A 27,883-nucleotide genomic window follows, 5' to 3' on the forward strand; every position below is an offset into this window, starting at 1 on the left:
AAATATATAATTACCACAAATATAGTTTTTGTGGTCATTTCAATCAAATATATAAGTATTTTCTTAAAACAGTCACATATATACACATATATTGTATATATGCAAAGTTTTTACAATAATTCTGCGATTTAGCATTGCACTTGATTTCCTATTACTATACGCATTGCCTTTTACTTACAAAATAAATCTTATTTCCCTTCTAGTTAATCGTTTAGTGTACTTTTCGATATTTTAAAACACGATTAAAGGGTTGTAAAAATTGTTAAACCCATTTTTCCTAATAGGAAAAGTAATACTTTTCTGATATTTTTTCAGTTAAATCTCCTAAGAAAATATTTTGTCTGCTTTTAATAATGAAAGCATTTTTTAATAGTATAGTTTAAGCAATAGTGTTGTTAAATCTCCTAATAAAATATTTGTTCTGCTTTTAATAATGGAAGCATTTTTTAATAGTCTTGTTCCACTAAATAACTGAGTATGTTGAGTCTTCGTAACTACGTCATATATAATGGCACATTGGATAGTCTTTTTATAACAAGCTTGATAAATTGTAAATAACATATTTAAATTGTATCTTGTAAATTCAGTCTGCGATGTTAACATATTTAGGTCGTATTATATACACATATATGCATATATGTATAAATATATTGCACATATATGTAAACAGTACTATATACACACATACGCTCGTGAACATATATGCATGTATATATTACTGTTTATACGCCTTTCTCTACTATTTATCCATTATTAACATTTCTAGTTATCTGTCTTATAGCTTTGGTTTGTTGAAAGCATTGTTAAAATACTCATAAATGCTCTATCATCTGCTTACACATTGGCAACAGCCGGTATTATTTTCATGTATATTTCAATGCCTTTTAGGAATATATCTTTGTTCAAATACTCATCATGATCGTGAAGAAGTATTTTCGTTTTATTCATAGGTGAAAACCCAATCGCTGGAATTCCAACCTGCAATACAAATACAAAAGGATTTCAATTCTCTGAACTCTGTTAATCGTTCAATAAGATTATGAACAGGAAAGATATATGCGTACCCCGCGCACGAAACGACTATCTGTTCCACCCGGAAAAATTTCTATTTGTAAAATTATTCCAAGATCGTCACAAGCCTTTTTGAAAGCGATCCAATAAGGATTAGATTCGTCAAGTTTCGTGTTTTCGATTTTAGGATTTTTCTGTTCGAACGTGTACGTTACGTCTTTGCCAGCTTCTTCGCACCACTTCTTGATCATTGCTTCAAACTTTTCGTGGTCAATGGAGGGATCGAGCCGCATGTCGAAAATTGCAGTTAAGGAAGTAGGCACTACGTTTGTTTGCACACCACCCTGAAACATATTTTGTATCGAGAATATTAGAGCCGAAATAAGTTATAATGTTAGAGTAGGAGATTCACATTTCTATGTGCGAAAATTGTTTTAGCAAATAGTTTGAAATTATCAACATACTCACTGTGAAATACTATTTTCCTAAGGGCACAGACATGTAATAATAATGTAGCAACTATTAAAAATTGCAAATATGTTATTCGATACATTTTATTGTTCTTTGTAAGTATTTTTGTGCAATTTTAACTATAAAGTATGTGATCAATATTGCTTCTTAACAAATACTAAACAATATATATGTATATATACATATATCTATCTGTCTGTATGTATGTATGTATATATGTATATGGCAATATGAATGTAAATGAAATAAAAAAGAAAACATATATATACCTTCAGCTGTGTCAAATTCACAGATGTAACATCACCCAGATGGATTTTTGGATCTTTCAGTTTTTCTTTCTGAGTGGCCCTGAAATCCATGAAACGGTCGATTATAACTCTTATTTTTTCGCCAGCTGTATTATCCATGAGAAGTGATCCATGACCGGGACTACCCGCACACTCAACCTTGACGTGCCAAATAGATCGCTCGCCATAATTCATGTAAAAATATTCTTCGGGAGAGGCTACACCCTCGTCTAACGCAAAGCCAACGTTAAGAGCCTGAAAGTCTTTAGTATGGACAAAATCTTTCATGCCGAGAACACCGCCTATTTCTTCATCCGGTACAAAGGAAATATGAATTGTTCTTTTAAAGCGCTGCCCAGCAAGTTTCATGCGACGAATTGCTTCTAAATACTGTATTCCAACGCATTTCATATCCTGACTGCCGCGAGCATAAATGTTGCCATGCTCGTCCATGTGTGCGCTAAATGGTGGATAGGTCCATTTGTCCTAAAAGTTCAATTTCATTAATAAATTTGTAGGTAACGTTTTCCTTCGGTTTTAAATCATTAACAATAATATACTTACTTCAAAGACAGGCACAACATCCATATGACTATTTAGAAGAATTGCTGGCTTCGATGGCTCTGTACCTATCCATGTGAGAACCACAATTGGTTTCTTTGGATCAATATGGTAGATTTTGATTGGAAAGTCAAGAGACTTAGCTTGTTTCTGTAGAAATGCAACACATTCATCTGTAAAACAAAGAAACAGAATTAATATTCATGTAAGATATTGTACAAGAAATATTTTATACGCAAAGACCAAGTAAATACATTATCACTCGATGACAATTTTCTCTTTATTGGTCTATTTTCAACACATTAATACCAGATTATTTCATTATCAAAAGTTTAAAGCAAACAGTCATTAACATAGAAATCCAAACTAAAGTTATGAATATTGACACAGATAAGGAGTTCCTGAAGAGTATCAAATTGGAGTATCTTGTTTCTTATTAATAATCCACATTATCTTATCTTTCACAAATATTATTTTCAGACTAATTTTATCAAGAGATACTAGAAATTTGCATACCCCAATTAACAATGACTGTGAGTCAACGAATTTAATATCTTGGAAGCACCAAAATTTAAAATGTTCAGATCGTTTTGCATGTTCTTTGCAATCAGAAAACTCACAGTCTCCAATTATAAACATTTATTCCAAGTAAAAACTTCATCAAGACACTTAGTATGAATTAAACATATATGAGGTAATGGTGCAATCTGTACATCTACTTTTTATAATATTTTTTCTACTCTTATTTAGCTTTTGCTCCTATTAAATACCTTCAAACTGCTATGTACACTCTTAGACTTGCTCAAGTCTGTCAACATTACTCCAGCAGACATGTCTTGATGTTACCACGAAAATGTTCAAAAATCTTGAATATAAAGTGTATGTATTTTATACATTACACTTTCTTTTTACAAGTGTCCCAAGCACTTACATGACACACTGTACGTATGATTTAGGTCACCCACGAGTCGTCCTTGGATAACAATCTCGTGTACGCGTATTAATGAACTAGAAAATTCTTCTTTACGTGATCTTAAGCTTCGGGGACGATTTCCTTAAGACTTTAGAAGCACGCTTCGCCGCCGGGAAAAATACAAAAACAGAAATAACATTCCACACAGGGTGGGGCATGCAATGGCTGGGTAGCGTCTCCGACGCTACGAACCCTCTATCGCCTGGAGAAAAACCGAAACGGTCCGCAGACCTCGATACGACGCGAGCTTTGATAACCGTGGTCCGGATGAACGTGCGAACCTGGTGATTTGATGATCCACCAAAGACAAAAGTAATTTGCTTAACGAGGAAATGACGAGCGACCCCATTCCGGCATGCAATATGCGTGCACGATTTTCACGATTGAATTCGAGGATATACGCGATAGAATACGAATTATTACGCTTCATTAAAGAATGTTTCGTGAACAGACATAGAATTACTCACCATAATTGATGTTAGGTTGAACTGACGGTATACGCAAGTAGTCGCGAAAATTCTCTACAGCTGTTGCGTCCAGCTGAGCCTGGGATGATGGGGACATTGTACGGTGGTGGTGGCCTGGTGATCACCGCGTCGGACGCCACTGAGTCGACTGTCACAGCAGACGCCTGCCGCTCGTCTCTCGACCAATTGTCGGTGATTATCAGCAATGACGTACGCCTAGCTCGATCAAACTAAACGCGGGAACAAGGAGGGCGGACTCGCGGTTGTATCTTTGAAATTATATGCAATTACGTAACGGACAAGAATGATCAATGTCTGGAAATTTTTCCATTAAGTTAATGGTATACTCGTCGTATTCTTATTTACATGATTGCAGAGGTAGGAATTATATGTATACATGAACAAGGATAACGAGTATGACAAATGGAACAGTAGGGTACAGATATGAGATAATAGGTGAGAATAATAGAGCGCTAGAACTTGGTAATTCGTAAAATGTATTCCGATTTATTAAATTTCATGTATGCCTAAATATGAGCTCTTTACACGTTACGCCATATATATAATATATGTATGTATATATATTATATGAGACATATATATACACATCTATATATATATATATATATCATATATTATATATGTATATATATCATATAGAGTTTGATATCGAAGAACTTGTTACATTCATTAATCGGTAGTACGAATTAAATTATCATACAATATGTAAGATAATGCAACGTGGCTATAACTAGGCACATACATGTAACAGTGAATTGCAAATAAAAAAATTATGTGTTCTGATACTATTATAAAGACGATTTTTATATATATAATTATATACCTATATATAATTATATATATATGTACATACAATAATAATAATTATAATAATAATAATAATAATCACTATGATCTGTTTTATTTACAACATTGAAACTATTGTACTAACGAGTTACTTCTTTCTTCTTTTTACCTCTAAATGTAGTACTTAGTTTTTATAATAACAGAACGCCTTTGTCGCTCATCATCAGAATGTCATTATACAGAGATACGGTAGGGCAATAAGAGAATTGTACAACGAATAATTAATTGTAAGCTTTGTGTCCGTGTATATGTGTTTGTGTTGTGTATGTGTGTGTATGTGTGTAGTTGCAAAAAGCAATCGTATTACCGCTCTTCTTCTTCCATCCAATTCTTAATTTTTTGTTTTCTTAGTTTTCATCTTTGAAGGATTTCAAAGAAGATCTGCTAAATCTCGAAAGAGATGTCTGTACTTAAATTTATCTTACAAAAATATTTACAAGTTTCACAGTATCACCCTTCAGTGGTGGAACGCAAGCTGTACACACCTTTATCCAATAAACGTTCGCACCATCCGAAAGGGTGCTCAGAGTAACTTACATTAGTATACACGTTTATTACAAAATATCAGCTAAAGTATATATAAAGGAATACCAAATGCCAAAAATATCCTTGTCTCATATGTGTGTATGTTTTTTTCCTGTTTTGCTTTCTCTTCTTTCGTGTATAAGCTGCTGCCAAACGAACGCAATGTAAACGAGGGTCAAGTCGGTAGTGTTTTTATACTTTGTTCACCAATGAGATCCATAATATACGCACCAAAAAATTCTGTAAAATTCTTTTACGGTACAATTAATTTGTTTCTGCCTTCACGCCTTATAGTCTAATCACAGATCTCTAAATTCTTTTAATAAATCGAAAAAACTCGTAAATGATTCCGAATAAAACAGTTTACCAGAATGGTGTAATGTGACTTCGCAAGCGCGCTAAAACTTCTATTATTGATCGTTGCTTTCCGTAGTTTTTTTTTTTTGGTTGTAACTAAAAAACCGCCCAAGTGCAACAAAACGATAAACGGAGCGATGTTCGAGAAGACTCTTTGAGGAACAATAGCTTTTCTATCTACCTTATTAGTCCAAGATAACATTATCATCTCTTTACATTCAAAGTCTAAATCGTACAACTGTTCCATATTAAAAATAACTTTCTGTCTCTGCCCGTTACATTTTTTCAGTAACTTAGTGCCTCAAAGAGTTCTGATTTTTGTTATATATTATTTCTACATATGATAAAATAGTTTTTTTCCAATATTGTAAGTGTTAGAAATTAATTTGTTGTCTCCTTATTCTGTTTTGGCTTTGAACGTTTGATTAGACAATCGCTTGTACAATATATTTTTGTAATGTTTAGCGTTTTAGTTTCGTTACAGAAATTTAGATAACTGTTACCAAAAGATGCGAGAAGTTTCCACGGCCCAAAGGTTAAGCAAAAGTTTAGCGTGCTTAAAAAAAGTTTATCTTCTTTTTAAATTCAAAAAATATTTCGTTGTGTACTTTCTGCCTATAATTTAATCGTGCGTTTTAAAACCTACGAAATATACAAGCGCCAAACGAGCGATACGTTTTACATCGAGGAACGATCAAGACAACCTTGAAACCTACTCCCGATAAGAAGTGCAATTAATCGATCAACCCGAATAATATGTACACACGACGAGTACTCTAGGATTTAGATACGACCTTTGTACATTAATTTTAATTACACCACTGTGTACACTGGGCGAATGTCATCTATCAAATGTATCATTCTCCTGTTTTCGAGTAAAATTCTCGTTCACTGGATTAAAAAAAAAAAAGAACAAATTTACACCACTAGAACGCAATAAATAATCGAACCTCGCAGTACTTACAATATTTAAGAATGAAAAGTCGACTTTTGAATGCCGCGAATGATTTTCTACCTTTTTTTACAAATCAAAAAAAACAAAACAAAAAAAAAAAAAAAAGAAAAAAAAGGAAGAAAAAAAGAAAACATAACCAACTACGATTCATCTTTCGTATTTGATTATTTAAGTTTATCGTTTACAAGTTTTGTTTCGATTCTTTTCTTTCCCTTAAAACAGTTTTTTTTTTTCTATCGCCTTTTACAGAGCTTTGTACTTATGAATGAATGTTAAGTTACAGGTCTCGAACGGATCGTTAAATTAAAATATATATGATCGCGCTAGGTCGATCACAAGAAATAAAGGAACAGAAATGGAACAGAAAAAATTTCGGAAAATTTCAAACGATTAGAAACGAGCCTTTTAAATGGTGTCGGACTTATCAAATTGTGGGAACGTTCAGTCTAGGGCCTCGGAAGAAACTTCGCACTGTACAATTTATCCTAAACAGGCCTGTGTGCTCTTCCATGGAATCGATGATCATCATCACGATGGAATCGAAAAAGTAAATTGTTATGTTGACGAGGAACTCGTTACTGTGCAATGACTATTCGAGCTTGAAAGTTATAAAATTCTAAAGAGACAGATAGAGAAAGTTCTTGCCATGATACTGTTTTCTCACCTTTCTTTTTTAAACAAAATTGAAGTAAAGCGCAACGCACAGCACAGCATATATCAGTTCCCGTCTGTTTCTTTGCTAATTGATTCTTAACTAAGATTAAATACAATAGTTCTGTATCGTTATATTATGCATATATGCAAATGATATTTACAGAAAAATCGGATAATGCAAGTGTGCATGTTGTATATATAAATATAAATATATATATATTTATATGTATATATATATATGTATATGTATATATATATATATATGCATCCAAGTCAACAGTATCACGATTATCAGCTTGGATTAATTTCCAACTTTGTTATAGTTTCATCAAAAATTGGACTAATGCTATGTATAAACATTGTTAGGGCACCGTTTCACTGATATAAAAAGTGTATGTCGATACACTTTTGGCCATTACGTTTAGATGCCAATACAGTTTTCTTTTTTGCTCTCTGAAACACGGCTGTTACCTAAGATGCACGAACACTACAGATAGTTCATCTTTTTACGCTTCAAAATACTTAACGTTTAGGCCACGCGAATTGCATCAAGTGCGTCTCCGAAACCATCAGAAGTGTTGCATAACGTTTCTACAAGCGAACGGTTAGCACCTGGGGATCATCGACGGTCTCTTCTCCTTCGTTCACCGTACCGTTTATAATCTAAATACCCTTTATACTCGCGTAAACGCGAACAACGCAAGCCAGAAGAGACCGCGAGATTCGTTTTTGTTCCGTTCAAAATATCTTCTCCCCCTTCCTCCCAGGGGAGGGCAACTTAATAAATTTAATCTAATGGAATTAAAGATGTGTCGTGAGAACGTCCGACAACAGCATTCGGGGCCGATCCCTCACGACATCCGCAGCTAAAAATTCTTTCAACAGCACTACCTTTTATGTGGGTTAAGATCTGGGCGCCGGGTGATTGTAAAACGGTTTTTGCGACTGGCCAGATGCAGGGTACATTTGGTTCCCCGATGGCGGTGGTGTCACCGAGGAGAATTTGGAGATCGCCACCGCAGTGGTAGCCGGTGGAATGAACTGAGGTGGATACGGGTTTGAACCCGGTGGCGCTTGCGATGCTTGAGGCACCAAGAACTGCTGTGTCTGCTTGCTGGTAGACGCTGGTGCCGCGGTATTTGCGTATATTGGCTGCGAAGTATTCTGCGGGGCTGTAAAGTTTGGATAATGAACGGAAGGACAAGGTTTAGCCTGGAACTGAGGATAATGAATAGACGCAGATCCAGGAGGTGGAATATAGGGTTGAGGTGGTAACTGCGGTAGCGGGTAATTTGGTGGCGTGTTAGAAACCGAGGGATGCGGAGGAGACGCCTTGCGCGCTTTCAGTATCGCCTCTGCAGTTAGACCTGTAATTGTTCAGATTTAGAGAATCGGATAATATAAAAATTATCAGAGTATAACAAACAGGTAATAGAATAATAATAAAGGAATAAGATTGGCGATGATCTTACCGTGTTTACGAGCTCTTTCCTCCTCGTCGTCGCTGAGAAACAATCCAAATTCTCGTTTCAATCTCTCTGTGAGGTTCTCGCGTTGACGTTCGACTAAAGTCGGAGCAGCGGACCAGCCGATTGTGCCTTCCTCACCACCTGAATGCGTGAAACGATGTGGTCAGATCATCCCAACTATGTGTATTCAAGTTTATAAATTCCTGTTTCAGTAAAATTTTGTAAAAAATAGTGATTATTACCTTTCTTCTCCTCGCTTTCCGCATTAGTGAAGATCGGTAATGCGGTGAGACCCGGTAAATCGAGGGATAAGGATATCTTAGAACCTTCCTCGTCAGAACTGAGAGACGATGTTCCGCTACTCGCACTATCGGATCTACCTCTTGCGCCACCTTTATCCGTTGTTAGTGTGTCGTTTGAGGGTTCGGGTTCTGGAGGTGTACCGGATGATTGTTGTTTCCGTTTACGGTATTCGGATATGGACAGCTAAAATGAAACATTACAAATCTCAAAATTTCACAGCACTGTATATTGAATAGTAACCGATATTATCGGATACTAATTGTGATAAATTATAATTAAACTTGCATCGATTCTAACCTTTCTCTTAACTGGAGCACTTGCTTCTGGTTTAAATGCAGGCGCTGGCATGTTATTTGGAACAACGGTTCTGGGATCCTTTAATCGCTTAATTTCCTTGGGTGGAATTTCGTCTTCCTTGATAAAAGCGTCTTCAACGGGAATCTCTTGAGGGACAGTCCTTAGAGTAGACTCTTGGATATCTACACTCTGTTCTGAAGTTTCTGATTTTGGCTCAGTATATGAGGTGCTGTTTTCGTCAGTAGTTTCTTCTTTTACTTCTTCGGGTGTCAGGTCATCTAATTTGGCCTCTAGTAATTCTCTTAATGCCGTTGAGAGCATGGACTTTTGTTCGCCATTTTTCGATTCATCGGTTGATTCAATATCGATAGTAGATTCGATAATAGCTGCCTCGAAATTCAGTTGACTTTTGGAAATGTTCGATACTTCTGTTTTTTTACGAATACGTTCACTCAACGGTGGAATGGAATGGAATATCTTTGGTGGTTCTACGAGAGATTCAGTGTCCATGTTGGACGACGTTGACTCGAATATGGATTCTTCCGATGAAGCGACGAACACAGATGGTTGTTCCGCTTTTTGAGATTCTTGGCTATGCTCAACATCTTTAACATTCTCTTCCAGAGTGTCGTCGTGTTCGGGTTTGCTCTCGAACTCCTTGAACAACCTCTCTTCATGATTTATATTGAAGGACTTGAACGATGGCTCATACTTTACATCATCCATTTCCTTATCCTCAGATTCAGAATCTTCCTTCGAACTCTCCATTAAGCCCTCTATTCCGTCCATGCTCTTGTCCTTTTCCGAGCTAGTGTCTATTTTTTCCTTGTAATCGTTCCCATCGTCGCCAGTGATCTTTTTCATTTGCGCCTCGACGTCAAACTCGTCAATCGACATATTGTCGTCAGATTTTTCCTCGCACTTCGCATTATCGAACTTTTCCTCGTCGTCAGATTTATCATTCTCTATATCAGCTATGCTGCCTTCGAACTCAAGTCTCATTTCCGCTACTCGTTGCTTTAGAATCGCATCAGATTCCATGGCAGCGATGGGTGAACTAAGATCCTCCATTTCCGTGTCCCCTTCATTCTGATCGATTATTTCGACTGTACCTTTCTCGATCTCTAACTGTTCCTCCTTTATATTATGTTCTTTCTTGATTGTATCTTTGTGATGATCAACCATTTCATTCTCGACAGATCGCAACTCTTCCTTGAGAAAGGGTTTCGAATCCAGATGCATGGAAGAGTCGCAATCGATTTCATCTTTTAATTCTTCCTTCACCTCAACGTTTTCGTCTTTTTTTACCAACAGAGTGTCCATCTGTATGATTTCCGTGGACTCTTCGCTCTTCATACTTTTAAGATGAAAATCCTGAGGGATATCGATAGAAAGCTTCTGCCTTAAGTTCTCGTTCTGGTTTACCCGTTCGTGTGAATTGATTTCCTCTTTTATTATAGACTCTGCTTCCAAATTTCGTTCATCATTCTGTTCGATCAGCGGTGATTGTAAATGTTCGATGAAATCATCCTGGAAAAGACAATTAAAATATTAGTTTTTAAATTTTTCATTATACAGTAATGCACGGTTTTCAAAAAAATGAAAGAAGATAGAACTTACGTCTGCAGGGCACATAGATCTGTTGTTTGGAATAGATTCAGGAATTAGCATGGTTGGTGTTGTGGGTGGAGTGTAATTGTCCGATGACAAGCTCTCTCTGGCTATTCTCCTCTTCTTTGGCGGAGCTACCATTTCACTGGGCGGTGGACTTTCTGGTCTACTGTTTGGTGAATCACACTCCTCTGAAATTGCTTGTCGTAACCACCTCTTCTTGGCAGACCCTGTGGAGACAGGGCACACTGTATTTCCACTGATCGCTTGTTTACGTTGAGGTGGCGAATCGCATATTCCAGAAACAGAATTGGCCGCTTGCACGAGGGTGGCAAGACTCTTCGCCGCATAGCTTTGCGTCAAGAACTCTGCGGACGAGTCCGTAGGCAATGAAAAATCCGATGACCTACAAAGTGGATTTATCGAATTCGACAGAGGCGCTGATGGTAAAACTGGCAACGGAGACACCTGAGTTATGTTGGATTGAGGTGGATCCGGCGATTCCTTTAACCACTCGTTCATAAGGACTTTCTTAGTCTTTGGAAACTTGAATCCAGGTGCTAATGGTCCAACCGCGGCTGCGACGAGCAAGCAGGCTGATGATAACGGAGTGGATGGCGTAGAACTCTGAGAACTACTGCTCGCTCCACTGTCACAGGTTGGACTCTTCACTGGCGTGGGTTGCTGTAACGGAGGAGAACTAGGCCCTGGCGCGTTGGAATTTGCTAGAGCCAACAAAAGGCCAGCGGCCGTTGAAATTCCTTGATGACCAGATCCCGGATTAACAGTTTCGTTAGTATTCTTGGCTGGAGTGTGCAAATGGGAAGAGTAAGGCACGTCCCGATTCTGTGAATGGTTTTGGCTCAACAAAGGTGGCGACTGCATCGAGTTGCTCTCTTCACCGGACGACACGTCAGAGTCTGCGGAATTCAATCTTGTTCTTCGACTGCTGCCCTGCGATTGGGAACTACTCGTGGTTCTGGTTCGCCCTTTCCTCCTTTTTCTCCTCAACGGTCTCTCCGAATTCTGTTGCTTCTGTTTCGACTGCATTGTGACGCTCGGCGTGTCATCGTTATCACTGTGCGTACTGCCTGACTCTTTCCTTTGTGCATTCCGTGCTTGAACCTCCTGTTTTCTTTGTTCCGCTTTTTCGAGTCTCTCGAAGGCTTTCATGATGGCTTCCATCTTTCTTTCTTCTCTGGTCATCTTTTTTTTATCTTTTTTGCTTTCTGGTGCTGGAGCTTGACTCAAGGTTGGCGATATTTGCGGTTGTTGAACGGTGGTCGCCGGTGTTTCTTCTTTCGGCGGTTGGCGAGTTGTATTTGCAACAGTGGTTGTAATTGTCCTTCTAGGCGGCGCGGATACTGACGATACTGTCGTCGATGGTGGCGTCGACGGTGTGACACTGGTACTAGGGATTACAGGCGTAGGATCACTATCTTCACAAACTGTGTTTCGTCTAGCCCTCCGTCTTCTTTCTCGACCACTGTTACAAAAAAAGAAGGGGGATTACACAAGATGTATCGTAATATGTGGATTTCGCTTTAGGATTAGTTTGTAGATACAAAAACAATGATAAAGGTACAAACATGTATTAAATTTCACCCCACTTCCAAGTTATAGTCACTTTATAAACAAAAAGAAAAAAATCTATATTCCAATTTTTAAATTTCTTCATTTAAAAAAACTTACTCGGCACTTTCTGCTATCGCCCCATTACTTCCTCGTCTAGTCAATTGATTTACAGGTGCTATTTGACATTCCCTTGGATTGTTACACGCGCAAAAGATAGGTATCATGGGGCCATTCGGATTAGGCGACAGTAGTAAGTCATGTTGTTCGTGTCTAATCGTTATCTCCGCATTTTTCTCGACCGCAGTGGTGGTCACGATATACAAATGCAACGTTCCTTTCTCTATACAATGCTTCACTTCTGCATTAGGTTTACAACTACGCCGTACAAATCTAGCATCATTCCCGTACGTTCTGGTATCCACACATACTTCTGTCCCATCGCGTGGCAATCGATAGAAGAACACGAAAGGTCCTGGCCTCTGGATGTGCTGTCTTCCTTGAGGATGCGCCGGCCGATGCTGCGTGCTCAACATATACTTTCCCCTTAATTCGACAACTGGCGTATTTGGTGGAAGATACATTGTTGCTACTAGAAACTACAACAAAATATAGCGACGATATTATTGTGTACATTAAAAGGAAACAGGTTTTGCTGGATCAGCTTAACCCTTCGTGCATTACTATAATTGTACAGAATGGTTATACCTACCCTAACGTTATTACTGTGCACGTTGAGCCTGCACTTTCCAGTGGCAATGGCATTCATGTTGCTCTGCCTCAGGTCACTGTGCGTACCGTTTACTTTAATGGAGGATATCCTAGCTCTCAGTTCCGGACTATAGTGATTCGTTACAGCTTCTTCGTAGCGTTCGATCCACTGTCTAAGCGGTGCCACGTTAGAAGAACTCCACGTGTCTTGTGTCTCCTCTTCCTTGTCCTCAAGACTCATCCGTCGTTTCACTTTGCGTTTGCCCGGGCCCCGTTTCGTGACTTCTTTCTTACGAACTGTGCTGGATTGTCTTGGATGAGAATCCCTCCGCTGCCTTTTTGCCACGTTGTTATTGTTATTATTATTGTTGTTCAGGCGTCTTACTTGAGGCGGCGGTTCAGACTTTCGTCGCGGAACTTGATGTTGTAAAGTTCGTTTCTTTGGAACCGTATTCACACCGATATCGGTGTCCGCTGAACTGGTGGATGATGTGTCAGACGAAGTATCTGAATTTAGCAATTCCTCTCGCTTGCGCATCTGCAGCGCGCGTGCTCTTTGCCTGTCTACGCGTCGCGGCCGACAGATTTCACAGAGGTATTCGTCAGGAATGTTTGAACGATCTATACCCATACAGTCGACGTGTTGCCAAACCCTGAAATCAAATATTTACATCATTTACAACGAACAATTTTGAATGAAGCTTAATACGAGGCAAAAGAATGACCGATACTCACAGACAACGGTCACAGCATATCATGTACCCATCGTCGTGTTCAAAGTCGCTGAAAGCAATACATTTCTTTTCAAATAATCTGTCGCAAAATTTGTGAACTGTAGAGACGCTTTGCGAGGTATTTAAGTAATTAGAAATATTTACCATATACATCTAGTAACACTATCTTCGTCATCTCCCTCTCCTTCAGGAGCGGTTTCAGTTTCTTCACCTTCTGGTTCGGCTTCTCTACCTGCCTCGCTACTGATCGCACTGGCTGCATCATCCTCCACATTAGTGCCAGTTACAACTGCAATTAAAAGCAACGTTAAAAACAAAATTGCACACATTTCTTACATATTTATGTATTGGTTTGGCCAAAACGTAATGTCATAATTTTCAGAAAAATAATTATAATTTATTTCAATAAACAATGTATCGATCATTTTGATCCACAACCTTTTCCTATCTCGCTGGCAGCTTCTTAATTCCATTCTCCCAGAACTTTCCATCTTTTTCGATATAGAATCTTAACAGGTGCATTTTACAGGTATCCAGAGAATCAATATTTTCAGCATCGAGCGAATTTTGCAGAGATCGAAACAAATGGTAATCCGAGGATGCAAGATCAAAGCGAATGGATGAGAACGTCAGGTCCTTCAATTTTTGCCGAGTCTGTAAAGATAGTTATGGTCTCGTGCTGTCTTCATGAAAAGTTACTCCATTTCTGCTGATAGTCTTGGTCGTTTTTCCTAGATATTTGCTTTCAGTTGCTCCAATTGTGAACAATACTTCTCAGAATGAATGGTTTTATTAGATTACAAAAGCTCGTAATAGAGTTTTTCTTTTCAATCTCAACAAACATCTTTTCCATTTCACATTATTTTAAGTAATCACTTTCTCTAGGTTTAACAAAGCGTTTATTATCGGTCAGCTTAATTTTTCACCGCGAATATTTTTAAACCATTTTTAAATCGTTATTTCGTTTGCAACTCCATCGTCATGCGTAATAAAGTCTTTTTTTTTCATTGTCTGTTCAACACTCCTTATTTGTGGAATTGACAAAAGCATAATCGTTGAAAAGTATAATTTTCTTATCGCTCATTTTCAAAACAAAGTTCATTCAAGAAAATTTAATCAAATGTAATTTCTTCAAAACCACGCATTAAAGTGTTAGCTTTTACAATGTGTATACGTTTTATAGGTTAGGAATAGTATTTTGCATTGAAAAACATAAAAAACGTCACAAAACCGGACATTACTTTTTGGCCAACTCAATACTTCGAAAACGAAATTAATATTTGATCGTTATATCACTCTTTAATTACCTTGCCCATAGATATAAGGGTGTTGAGAAGTTGCAGTCGAACTCCCAGCGCCGTTGATGGGTTGCTGCTTCGGATGAGGGGGCGGTGATGGAGGTGGAGGTGTTCGTGGTGGTGGTGCTCCATAGTTGTGATCTTGTAGGACAAACTGAAGACACTGTGATAATAGAATTAATTGAAATAAGTACGCACGATTAAACGAATAACACTACACTGTAGTATGTAATAAATTACAATATGTTCACAGCATGTTACCTCGTAAGGAAGGGGCATTCTTCTAATTGGAGATTTAGGAGCAGTTTGTTGGTGTTCATCTTCTTTAGGTATACGCGACTCAGATTCGATTCTAGAAATATTATGCATCAATTACTCGGTTATCAACAAACTTTCAAACATTCGTTACCAAATAATTTCATGTTCGGTTTCGTTGCAATTTCTGATATATCATACTACATGAACTACACCAACAAGGAAAGCTACACAAACATGTACAAGTCACCTACATAATTTATAGGAGATAAAGCAACTAAACATAAAACAATGAAGTAGCGCGTAATACGGATGGAAATAAATAATACTAACTTGTTCTCGACATCTTTGCGAGGTTCTGTGCTAGTTACAGGCAATAAGGTTTTTATTTGTCCAGCTTGTTGTCTAACTTGCTGGGGAAATTGGGATGCCATGATAAGCTGCTTTTGCTGTATCGTTTGCTGCTGTACCTTAATGGGCTGATTCTTATGAATCAACATGTTTGGCGTAACGGTTTGTTGCGGAAGCAACGTTTTGATGCTTGCCTTCTGCGCGATCGCAGCAGTCGGTACTTGACTCTTCACCGCGCTCACATTCGCGTTTAAGGAGGTCTTGAACCCGGTTACTTTCTGCTGATGATTTCTTTGTGCGGATTTCTGAGGAGGTATCGTTTTAATGCATCCAGGTTGTTTCTGAGCATTCTGCGGCCCTATCACATTTTGCTGTTGTTGTATGATCTTAACCGGTTGTGAATTAATGTTCCTGTGCAGCGTCTGTTGAACAGCGTTCTGAGAATTTGGTGTCTTTGCGGTGTTAGCGATTTTTTGAGGAACGCTTTTCAAGCTTGCCTGCTGCAAATTTTGTACTTGACTTTTCGGTACGCCTACTCTCATGACCATTTGCTGTTGTTGCACCTTAGAATTCACCACCTGGGTACGTTGATTATTTGGCATCGTTCCAACAGCCGTAACTTTCTGGTGTACATTCGTAATATTGTGTGTCCTCTGTACCTGTTGATTTACGTTTGTTTGCTGTTGCTGCTGCTGCTGCTGTTGCTTACTGCTCGCGTGTTGCTGAGGTTGCGAGGTCTGCTGGAGCAACTGCAACTGCGACGAGTTCTGGACGTGTACTTGTTGGGATTGTGACTGCGATGATATCGTTTGCTGCTTGGTTACGGCCAGCAGGTTGGAGTTCTGCTGTGCCTTGGCGATGTTGGGGACGCTGTTACTTTTGCAAACGTTCGTTATGGATTGTACTCTACTGGAATTGACCGCGGCCACGGTCTGTGACTTTTGCAAAGCTGCCGCGGACTGGGACCTCTGATGTTGCGACGACTGGACCTGCTGGCCATGTTTGTGATGAACCTGTGGCAACTGTTGCTGACCCTGCACCTGCCCTAATACTTGTGCTTTCTGTATACCAGCTACAGAATTGCAAGATTTTTGAACGTTATTTACCGTGGCCGTCAACTGTTGCCTGGGAACGGTCAGATTCTTTTGCGGCTGACCCTGTAACTTTTGCATTCCTTGCTGTTGATTATTGGCGATTTGCTGGTGTTGCGTTTTATGATTCGAATGACTACCCAGTATCTGCGATGGTACCTTTTGATTATTATAAACCTGTGTCACTTTTTGCGCGGCCATGATATTCGATTGTGCTTTTTGGATCGTCGAGTTTCCCTGCTGGACTCTTTGTACGTTAGCATTGTTTACCACTTGGTTAACGGCAAACTGCGTCCCTTGGACGGCGGATGTAGACAACACCTGACCTTTTTGTACAGTTTGTATCCTAGGTACGGAATTCCTCTGAACGGTAACACCCTGACTGACGTTCGTCACGGCTTTGACTTTCTGCAAGTTAACAGTTTGCGACTGTCCTACAAGATTTTGCGCTTTCGCGTGTATCCTCTGAATGTTGGGCATTGAGGTGGCGGTGCTAATGGCCTTCACCGTGCCGCTGGTCACAAGCTGCTGCGAGGGAACGGATTGAATCTTTTGATGCAGGCTAGCCTGTAGACCAGATACTATGGTCGCCTGTTGCTTGCTCTCGCAGCCAACCACTTGATTCCTATTGTGATGTTTGCTCTGCGCGGACGTTACATGTTGCAAAGGGTATAGATGCGCCACTCCGTTGCCCGGCGATGATAAGGACTGAGCATTTACCGGTATATGGGTCACGTGAGGGGATGCATTCAGTGTTAAAGAGGTCTGATGGCTCGAGGATGGCAATTTTTGCGAAATCACACGGGTGGTTAACACCTGCGTGGTGTTTGTTTGGGAGCCAGTGAGCTTCTGAACCTCTCTGGTTGATTTGGTTACTGGATACGTAACGCTGACCGACTTTACAGTGGAGAAAGAGATAACGTGACCAGTTGGAATCTCCGACGTGGCCTCTATACACTGAAGAATCTGCGATTTACCGCCATCCTCGTTATCGACCACCGAATGAGACGATTCTTGACTTAACAACATAGAAGACGTCTGGTTACTGCCGACATTCTTCTTCTCCAGAGACGCTTCCATCGTGCCCAGCTGCAAAACGAAGCTCATGGTGGTTTCAGCGGTCTGCGGAAAGCTGTCGACACATTTCGTCGCGGCGGCATCGTTCTCATTAGCATTGCTACGTTCGGCTGGGGACACCGGGGGAGGTGGGCCAGGCCCTGGGGACAATTGCTCCCCACCCCCACCTGTTCCACCCCCCGATAACTTGATCACCGACGGGGTCGACGTTTTGGAGGCCTTTCGATCACGCCAACTGGAAACTCGAGCGAGTTAGGATCGAATGGCTATCCTCGCTCGGCAGCTTGACGGTGTATCGCACTCTTCGATTCCGCTATTTGAGGATCCTGAACCATAGGCTGCAACATGCGTTAAGACCAACCAATTAATCGTGCGCTCCACTATATCAGTTCAACGTGTTCTTTGCAATGACTTATACCGAAATATAAAATTACGGTATTATACCGATATTTTTTGGTATAGTGACAGTGGATATACAGGGTGTTCGTTCACCCCTGGGAAAAATTTTAATGGGAGATTCTAGAGGCCAAAATAAGGCGAAAATCAAGAATACCAATTTGTTGATGGAGGCTTCGTTAAAAAGTTATTAACAATTAAATTCAAAAATTTTAAATCAATCTAAAAAAATTATTTTCGGTTGCAGGGATCAATTACAATCATTTTTGGTCATTATATATACCCCCGAAATCCTACCCACTTTCGAGAAAAAAATTCAAAAAGGTGTGAAATTTTTTGACGGAAAAAAAAAAATTTCAAATCGCTTTGGAAAAATTATTTTCGGTTGCGGAGGTCAATTACAATAATTTTTGGTGAATAGACATACCCCCGAAATCTTGCACATTTTCGAGAAAAAAAATTCAGTACGGGCGGAACTTTAAACATTAATAACTTTTTAACAAAGCCTCCATCAACAAATTGGTATTCTTGATTTTCGTCTTATTTTGGCCTCTAGAATCCCCCATTAAAATTTTTTCGCAGGTGTGGCCGAACACCCCGTATATGTACGAACGCTTCTTAACATTAGATTCTCTTGTTGGTAATGTAGAAAAAGTTTATATACTAAAAGTTACCAAAAACAGAGAAATAAAAGAATTTAGAAAACAATAAAAATTAAATACTATATTTGAAAGTTATATTTTAGCCCTAGAATATGTGAACTTTAAACGATGACAGTCTAAAAACCCTAACCTAGACGTCCCGGGAGAACCAGTAATTATTCAGCGCCCGTAATAACGTGGCACTGCAATTTCAAGGCTATTGATCCAGAAAAAAACATTTCTTCCCGTTGCCTTGAGAGGACGATTGATTGTCCACATTATCTGTCGAACCCCAGTTCATGATTTCCTGATACAGAACGTTGCACGAAATCTACGAACAAAACAATTGGAAGATATCCGGATACATAGTATTTTGAGTATTTAATTATAGGATACTTCAGTACAAAACCGGTTCAGTAACGTTTATTTACGACCAATGTGGAAAATAAAGATGATCGAAACGATAATTCTAGCGCGTATTCGACGATAGTGTCTTTGCTAGTGAACCGGTTCGACATCACGCGATAACATCAATTCCGATTACGGGAAGATTAAGCAATGAATTGATCATAAATCCAATGCAGTTATTAATTACTCTGTTTTCAATAACGTTATTCGCCAGTTATATTGATTATGACTTATGGAGATATCTTCATTTAGATAAAGTATATAAAAAATCTATACAAGCATAGACGTCTGTTATATTTAAGTACAAACTATCTTTCAGAAAAAATCTGTGGAATTCGTTATCTCTATGTAAGAGCAACCATTACACGTGTATTGATATATTTCAAAACAAATATAACGAAAGTGACACGTTGCGGCCTCTGGCGTGGACTCGGTACACTTTTACGCCATATGCAACTCCAATGATCACGTAATTGTAAAAACAAAAGAAAGTTAAAATAAAACAAGAACAATTATGCGTTATTTGGAAAATCTAAATAAATTATTTGTTATATTTAATGTTGTTTAAATGAAAAGTATAATCGTTATTTGAAATTGAAAATTGATTTTCATTTATTATTTATCACTAGAATAAAGATTTGACAAACTTAAATAGTACTCGAAATACACGCAATTATCTTACTGTGTAATATCTATAAGTGAACCTGATAAGCTTCGATTAACTAGTTGAGAAGCATGTAATCGGTACAGATCGCTGATTATGACCATAACGAGTGGCAAACATCTTTCTAACTAGCGTTACTTTGGCCTTGTTACGAGAGCGAAATAGAAATACGAAAGACTGGAACGCTCGCGAAGTTTCTACCCCGGCGTAAATTCCGCGTAACTTTCTCGTCGATAGCTACGTTCGTTTCTGCAATTTCAAATATCATGCGATCGATGTCTTCGATACGAGAATGAATCAACGAACAACGGATTTGGACTGTGTTTCTCAAATTGGAAATTAACAATCGCCGATGATTCATATTCGATAAAACAAATTTCTATCGTTGTGTATTTTCTAGGGAACGGGAACAAGCTTTTCGGGATCGCGCTGAGATCGTTGCATTCAATTTCTAATGTGAATTCTTTTTAGAAATGTCACAAGGAGGGTAACCAGTACTCGTAGAGTCGTGGTAAGCCACACGTGCGGCTGGATTTGCATCAAGTGTGTCTGCTTATCACTATCACCTCCTCGCGTATCGTCCGCTCCTAATAAATTAATATTATCAATTTCCTCGAGCGAATTCTAACTGAATTAAACATCTCGACCGGATATAAAAAATACGTGACATCGCCGACCAGTCGTAGCTATGGAATTTATTGTCTTGCATAACGGGACGTTAAATTTCTATTTTAAGGGGTAAGACCATAATGCGGTAAAAAATACAAATATAAACTATTTATCCTGTGTCGTAACACATGATATATTACGAATTAAAATCGACATAATAGCGTTGCGTATTGTGGGCAAAAGTAGCCCGAACAATATTGTTAGTTCACACTGGAACGGTGACAACTAGTTTATCGTCAGTGGCGCGCTCTGTCGTCGAAACTAATTTAAAGGTTAGAATATTTTCAAGTGAAGAACAGGTGCCAAATAAAATAGTTGTTCGTAGTTAAATCTCTCGATTGGGTGTCACAGATTTTGTATGATAAACAAATAGAGAGGAATATAATTAATACTTACAACGAATATAAATTTTATTAAAAATGATTGCGTGAAACGACTATTTAATTAGCTTTAGGGTAATAACAGAGATGGCAATTCCATTTTATTTGCAACGTAAAAAAGGATAACTCTGTCCTCATTTTTAAATCAAAATATATAAAAGAAAAATACACATGAATACAAATGAGCAGGGACAACAATAAGTCGCAAACCAAGGCTAGTCTGTATAATGACTTTATTGTCTTGTCGAGTATCTGCTACTCTCATGCTATAACTCTAAGTGCAATCGCCGTTCTTATTTCGCAACCTTGGCTACGACATCTACATATCAATGAGATCATTTTATCCTGTCTAGTATATTGTAAATTCAGATTTGTAAAATTAATCTTCTTTTCCCTCGGGGTTTTTTGAACATTAGTTATCGATTAATATTTACCAAATTAAAAGAAAGTTTTTGTTTTTTCTAGGAATAAGACTAAAGTCACGATCACGTGAAGAATGTGTGGATAAGAAGCAATTCGTTTGATGCGTGCACTGCCTTTTTCGCTGCACTTGTTTGTCAGTGGCACGTGCCGCTACTACTGAAAACCATCAACGAGTGTATGGTCGTTTCCCAAGCTTTTGTACCCCGCGCTCTTAAAAGAGGTTGCGTTAATTGGATAGTATTCTCCACGCAAAGATAAAAGCAGTTTTCGTCAATAGGTTCGCGTTGCTTGTATCAAACAACGCGATAATACACACAGTGTAGATATACACACTTCATAAGAATTAACGGGGTACGGAAAAGCTATTATCGTAACTAATATTTTCGTTATCATCGACCATTAAATTCAGTCACTAGATTCAAACGTTTCACGAATTGTTTTAATTACGTAGAAAATTACAGTGTCAGCCTTTTACGATAAATGAAACGAGGATAATTCTAAAACATCCAGTATGCAATGCTAGTGGAAAACGCGGTCACGTGGTTTTCTATAATTGATACGACCTTCCGTTGATAACCAGCCAACGTGTATTTTCAAGAAATTTATGGATTTACTTGCTCCGACTATTTAGTATCCGTTTTGTCGATTTAATTACAGTCCCTTGACATACTCAAATATAATAGCATAATGTTGAAAAAATAAGTTAGAAATAACAATTTTGATTTAATCCGAACAGACGAAACTATATAAATTTAGCGCGATAATTTTGAACAAATATTAAATAATTTTATAATTAAGATTTTTATGGATTAATCAACCTCCTGATGTCTAACGTATTCTATCATTTTTTAAAAATCCGCCTTAAAGATAAAATAGCAATTATCTTTGTACTGTTTGTATATTGCCTATGCTACAATTAAATAATTAAATTCAATTTTGCAATATCACAATTTTGACTTTTCCAGACCGCTGAGCATCGATCAAATTCAATTTCCCGATTCGTAAATTTGTCGGTCGACCGGTTCGAGAAAAGGTATTGTGCGTTGCACAACTGCAACTCCATCACGTGACTGGTTACAGCGTAATGACGTTATCGGTACTGTCAAAATGCCAATGGCAGAGATTCCGCTTTCATCGCGCGGCCACGCAGGCGTTTGTTAACCTAGGTTATGTACTCTGTCGCGTCCTGCACTGAATTTAATCTTAATCAATGCTCACGAAAATTAATCAGTATTTCGAGTATGATATCTTCTTTTGAAACGTTCTCCTATACTTATTTTCTCAAATCTATTATCGAACTACGACAAAGATTACCAATGTTTAAACAATTTATCTATACAGGTTGGGTACGTATTCTGACGAAAATTTAAACATAATAATAATTTATTATAAAAATTATTTTTAAGAAAGCTTCAATTTCTAACCATTATAAATTATTCGATCGAGAACCACTGCAATGTTGTATTATTTCAGATGGTAGAAAATCAGGGAAACTGCCAAAATAGAGCCAAGTGCATATCTTATAACAGAAACAAATCTATATTCCCGCAGCTAAATATAACCTCGTTGCAACAGTTACGTATGGCAGCGCTAACTGGCCAATAAATGTTTCGCGATACGTTTCCACAGAACGTTTAAACTGTACGGCTAGAATAGTAAATTTCTTTTAAAGTAACCCAGATCGAAACGTCAAATCGCTCGACGGAATAATTCTTTGACACGGAATATCTTGATAGACAGGTTCCGACGTGCAGAGAACTATAGTTGATGCTGCCGACTCGCTGATTTAAAGCCTACCATACACTATGACAAATTCCTAGAAATACCACATCGATAAGCATCTCCTTTTGACTCGACTATGTGTACAACCGTTCTGATGTGAATTTATCGCATTGCTATCTTCAAAATGCTGCACATTATTTGCAGTAAATATTTACTCTCCGATTGTACCTGTCGTCGATACCGATAATCAATTTTTAACGATGGCTCGACATCACCTCGCTTGACATAAGATAAGAAATTATAGGGCTTTTAGAAAAATGAAAACTCCTACGATAATTTTACACAACATTTGAAAATTATTTCACATCCAGATATACTACGCGTTATAGAAAACCCTGTAGAAGATACTTGAACAGAGTCGTAGTAAAGGTCAGCGGACGACCACCGCGCAAGCATGTATAATATTATTACGCACTTAGAATCGTTTAAAAAAAAAAAGGACTTTATTTTTACAAAAGCAAAAAAATTACTCTACTCTTGAATGCATCGAAAAAGAAAAGGAATTAATGGCCGTTTCCAGCGAAGTAGTTGTCGCGAATTAAGAGTCCTAATCCGAAGTTTGCTACAAACCTCCCCACGCTGCCGCGATATTAACGAGCTTCCGCGCGCGTACTCGCAATGGAGTACAACGCGCGAGCGTACAGCGTTGCAGCCCGGTTTGTCGCGTTGGCAGCAATGGGATTTGTGGCGACCTACTTGGCGTACCTCGACCCTTGCATTGATTCAATGCGAACCAAAATTATTCCCAAACGATTATCGTTCGACGCTGACCTCCTCTCATTCCTTCATCTTTCGTCACTTCAGTAAACAGATATTTACCATACTCAGTTTCGCTTGAAAATATTTTTATATGTATCATAAAAATAGCAGTTAAAACAAGAGCTTTTCCCAGAAAATTATGCGTAGTAATATAACATTAAACCATTAGAAAGGTAATTTGATGGTTGGAATGGTTTAATGATTTTATGGAACAATCGCATGACCTCCCCTAAGGTGATGCTCCTAACACGAAAGCTTTTACTACTATTACGATTAAAACCTCACTAGAACCGAGAATGTGTATTCTAAAAAACATATTCCCCTCTATCCTACCCCAAATATCTTGTTTAATATTTTTTGACAGATGCATCTAAAATATACAAACATTGGAATCTCTATTTGTCTTGTCTCGTTCAGAGTACTATTATCCTGTTTACAATACTATCAATCGAGTATTGTTACACGGTGTCGGTCAACGTCGTCTACGAGTCGTTTGACGCTTCCGCTGACCCCTTCACGCCGGGTTACTCTCGACGTTGCAGGGAAACTGTGTGCTCTCACTACTAGTCCGTGCGCAACTTAGGCGCGCATTCTATTGCCGTGCAGCCAACACGATAATAAACAATCGCGCGGATGTAACTATCGATGGAACCGATTTAATCATCCACGAACTTACGTAAAGTAACAAATTTCATATAAAATAAACTTTCGTCAACGATTCTAAATTGATCTCTATGAGCCAAAACAATTACTTTGCTAGATCAATCTGTCACCATAGCAACGAAATAATATCGATCATTTTCCATGTACGAAAGGCTCCAGTCCATCGCTCGGTGTAACCGCCATACAACAAACGCAATAAAACAAGGATACCGAAGCGTCACGGTGGAGGGGAAAATTTAATGATAGATACATTGTGTACATAGATGCAGAAATTGCGCGTCAAACCAGGGCATTCAACAAATCCAATATTATCTACTGTTAGCACTGACGGATTAAATTAATCCTATTAAGTACACCGTACGTATTTATTTTAACAACTAAACGCGAACTTTACTGCGTACAAATAGCGAAACCAGTCTGAATACAAAACCAGACACACGTCTGTATCGATTTTTACCTTGCATGCTTAAGCAACATTTCTATAGGACGCATTAAAATCGCTACTTTCGTACTCTTCACTGGCAACAACTACACAAAAAAATGCTATATTTCTTGAAATATTCTGCTTCCGATTATACTCGATATTGTTTGTTCCTTTCAATGGCTGCAAATACGAAGTTAAAGAAAAAGTAAAAAGTTGGAACATAATGCGAATGACAATACAGTTTTCTTACCACCAAGAGTACTAACCATACCCACGACTAGTTCTACGTCGTTGAAATAAACGTCCGATTTCTCGCTCTCTCTAAAACTTCCATCTTTTTCTTCTCGCTCTCTCTCTATCCCTCACCGTGTGTTCTTCAGCGAGGAAGAGCACGAGTGTATAACATGCAGTAAGCCGTATACAAAGGCCTGATTGCCGGACACTCGGTGAAATATGCCAGTCCCGCCAATAACCGGTATCGTGCTGTCCTCTCCTCACTTTTGCCCTGTCTTCGCTGCGCTCATGGTGAATCTGAGAGGGGGGAGGAGAGAGGTAGCGAAGGAGGAAGGGGCGACACACCATCGAGACGAGAAGGGAACGCAGCGAGAGAAGCGAACGACAAACGCCTGTGGAAGTGAACCAAGATACGAGACAATGCTATGTACTGAATAGACCGATGCCACCGTGCGAAAGCTTTTCCTTTGCCATAGAATATGTTTTCAAGATAAAATCTTCTGTAATATTTATCCCCATTTTCTTAATACGGTTCTTTTTTTCTACGCAAGATACAATACTCTTTACACGGATATTGAAGTTTTAATAATCTACGAATAGATTCAAGAATGTGTATGTAACCAAGTTTTGGTCATATTTATTTCTCCGTTAATCAAAGATATTTATATAAACACATATCCCATTGATATTGCGTTTCAAAAGCTTAAGCAACTCGTGTTTTCCCATCCACGACGTATAAGAGAGTCGAGAAACGACGGATTTAAATTATACTCGTGAAGATGGTTGTCGCGCGAAGAACAACCACTCCATTCCGCAAAGAGTTTCGTGCCTCTCCGCCCGATCATGCATGTAAATGAATGGGAGCGTCACGAGAGCCTGTGAATGTGCACGTGCGCGGCGCAGTTTTGCAATCCCTTTTCGTACTTTCGCGGCGGTCGATATACAACGCCACGACAATCGCGGTCGTTCAGCAAACTACTGAAAGATGGCTTACGTTTCCATGAACTTTGCACTGACCGTGCTTGAAAACTATTACCATCCAGATACGAGGAATCTGCAAACGTTGCTTTTTTTTGTTTTCTATACATTTATTAAAATATGCACGAATAATATTCTCGTAGACTAGATAATGAAAAAATGAATTAGAATTCTTTTCTATTGACCAGTAAATCATTTTGTTAAAACAAAAAACTAGTTAGATCTAATTCGAATAATACAAAAGATGAGCATCGAATATGATGGGGGTTAGTCGACAATGAAAGATGCAACTTAAATGCACCGCGAACATACTACACTAGTAGATCCGTTGTCGACTGGTTTGTTCTGTTCGTCGACAGCGAGTAGCTCCGCGCTGCGGTTCTGTGGATTAATCACTTAGGAATGCGACCGCACAGTGAAGAAAGATCGAACTGCGCTAAACTGATTGGAAGACACCCCACTACTCTCCAATAACCGATGTCGAGTATTTGAGATTCGACCGTGGTTCAATGTACTCGTATCGAAATAAAAAATTGCGCAATACAGATCGAACATCAACCGATACTATTTTTTATTCGTACGAATAATATGTAAGTAGCGTTAATAATAAAGTGACCAAAGAACTGACACGTATTTGTGAGAAGACTCGAAAGTAATGTGAAAATCAAATTGCCAACTGCCAACGGATGTAACTAAGCGCTGACATCATACAGTAACGTTTATACGTTCACATATGTTTTCGCTCACATATTAAACAACAATGAAACAACAACCTCTATTGTTGTTTAAAATTGTTTACTATATTTTTAAAAACGTACAAAAATATTTTCCAACAAAGTTTAAACGCTTCAATTTTAGTGAAAAACAACAAATTCTATGCGCTTAAATAAATCAGAGAGACGATGACAACAAGCGTAACGTTCGTTATCCACAATATCGGAACAAATCGCGACTTTGTGTTACGTGGGTGTCTTGGAAGAACAGGGAGACGAGAAACGAAGATCCAGCATTGTGCACCTCCGCTATTACACCCAAGGTTACCGAGAAGCGCGCATTTCTTTTTCTCCCACTTCCTTACACACGCCTGCAACCCCAGTCCGCGAGACCAGACTAAATTTTATTGCATTTCGTTGTAACTTGGATCCGGTTCCTTGCAAATTCTCTTTCATTTTTGTTTCTAAACGATATCTCTTTCTAGATTAAGTAGTTTTATTACAATTCTTATAAAGAAATAGTTTTTACGCGGAATTGAACGATTGACGCCATTTGCCTAACGACGCTTAGATAAACGTTGTCGCGTGTCCGACTCTCGACAACTACATCATAGCGATTATTAAACGGAAGTTTACGTAAGCACAGTCATGTATAAATGTTCTAAAATACGTAATTCGAACCGGAAAACTCGTACTACATATTTTCGGACACTATGTTTTGATAACGGATAACGCAACATCTTACGGATTACGCTTTAGTTTCTACTCACTGTCGGCAAACTGTTAGGAGTGCTACACTCTTCTCTGTATATCGCGAATAACGTTGTACATACCCATAGTAACCGCGAGTAC

The 27,883-nt window shown here is 38.6% G+C and overlaps 2 protein-coding genes across 3 annotated transcripts in view; both read right to left on the reverse strand.

The window, feature by feature from the left end:
• Nucleotides 1-43: 43 nt before the first annotated feature.
• LOC143346899 (aminoacylase-1) lies at nucleotides 44-3,960 on the reverse strand. The gene is made up of 5 exons (XM_076775532.1): nucleotides 3,771-3,960; nucleotides 2,334-2,503; nucleotides 1,752-2,255; nucleotides 1,065-1,355; nucleotides 44-978 (listed from the first exon to the last, which is right to left on the reverse strand). The coding sequence occupies exons 1-5, from the start codon at nucleotides 3,865-3,867 to the stop codon at nucleotides 835-837; spliced, it is 1,206 nt and encodes a 401-aa protein (XP_076631647.1). The 5' UTR covers nucleotides 3,868-3,960; the 3' UTR covers nucleotides 44-834.
• Nucleotides 3,961-4,298: 338 nt separating this feature from the next.
• The window catches only part of Upset (SET domain-containing protein upSET), a 28,268-nt gene continuing 4,683 nt past the window's right edge, over nucleotides 4,299-27,883 (reverse strand). The window contains exons 3-14 of one of the 2 annotated variants that reach the window (XM_076775526.1): nucleotides 15,712-18,235; nucleotides 15,385-15,475; nucleotides 15,133-15,286; nucleotides 13,970-14,114; nucleotides 13,827-13,874; nucleotides 13,093-13,744; nucleotides 12,501-12,979; nucleotides 10,818-12,294; nucleotides 9,198-10,727; nucleotides 8,840-9,083; nucleotides 8,601-8,738; nucleotides 4,299-8,495 (exon numbers count right to left, since the gene is read on the reverse strand). In XM_076775526.1, coding sequence (XP_076631641.1) covers nucleotides 8,032-8,495; nucleotides 8,601-8,738; nucleotides 8,840-9,083; nucleotides 9,198-10,727; nucleotides 10,818-12,294; nucleotides 12,501-12,979; nucleotides 13,093-13,744; nucleotides 13,827-13,874; nucleotides 13,970-14,114; nucleotides 15,133-15,286; nucleotides 15,385-15,475; nucleotides 15,712-17,927 — 7,638 coding nt within the window. In that variant the 5' untranslated portion in view covers nucleotides 17,928-18,235 and the 3' untranslated portion in view covers nucleotides 4,299-8,031. Of the gene's footprint in view, nucleotides 8,496-8,600; nucleotides 8,775-8,839; nucleotides 9,084-9,197; nucleotides 10,728-10,817; nucleotides 12,295-12,500; nucleotides 12,980-13,092; nucleotides 13,745-13,826; nucleotides 13,875-13,969; nucleotides 14,115-15,132; nucleotides 15,287-15,384; nucleotides 15,476-15,711; nucleotides 18,236-27,883 lie in introns of those variants that run through there. The other variant, XM_076775527.1, reaches the window with a different exon arrangement.

This window comes from Colletes latitarsis, chromosome 10, assembly GCF_051014445.1.
Source record: "Colletes latitarsis isolate SP2378_abdomen chromosome 10, iyColLati1, whole genome shotgun sequence".
Lineage (NCBI taxonomy): Eukaryota > Metazoa > Arthropoda > Insecta > Hymenoptera > Colletidae > Colletes > Colletes latitarsis.

Excerpts from the sequence above, each read along its gene's own strand:
- LOC143346899 (XM_076775532.1), bottom strand. The coding sequence starts at position 3,867 with ATGTCCCCATCATCCCAGGCTCAGCTGGACGCAACAGCTGTAGAGAAT. Across the intron at positions 2,504-3,770 it reads TCAACCTAACATCAATTATG|ATGAATGTGTTGCATTTCTA; the intron begins GTGAGTAATTCT and ends TTTGTTTTACAG. Across the intron at positions 979-1,064 it reads ATAGTCGTTTCGTGCGCGGG|GTTGGAATTCCAGCGATTGG; the intron begins GTACGCATATAT and ends TTTGTATTGCAG.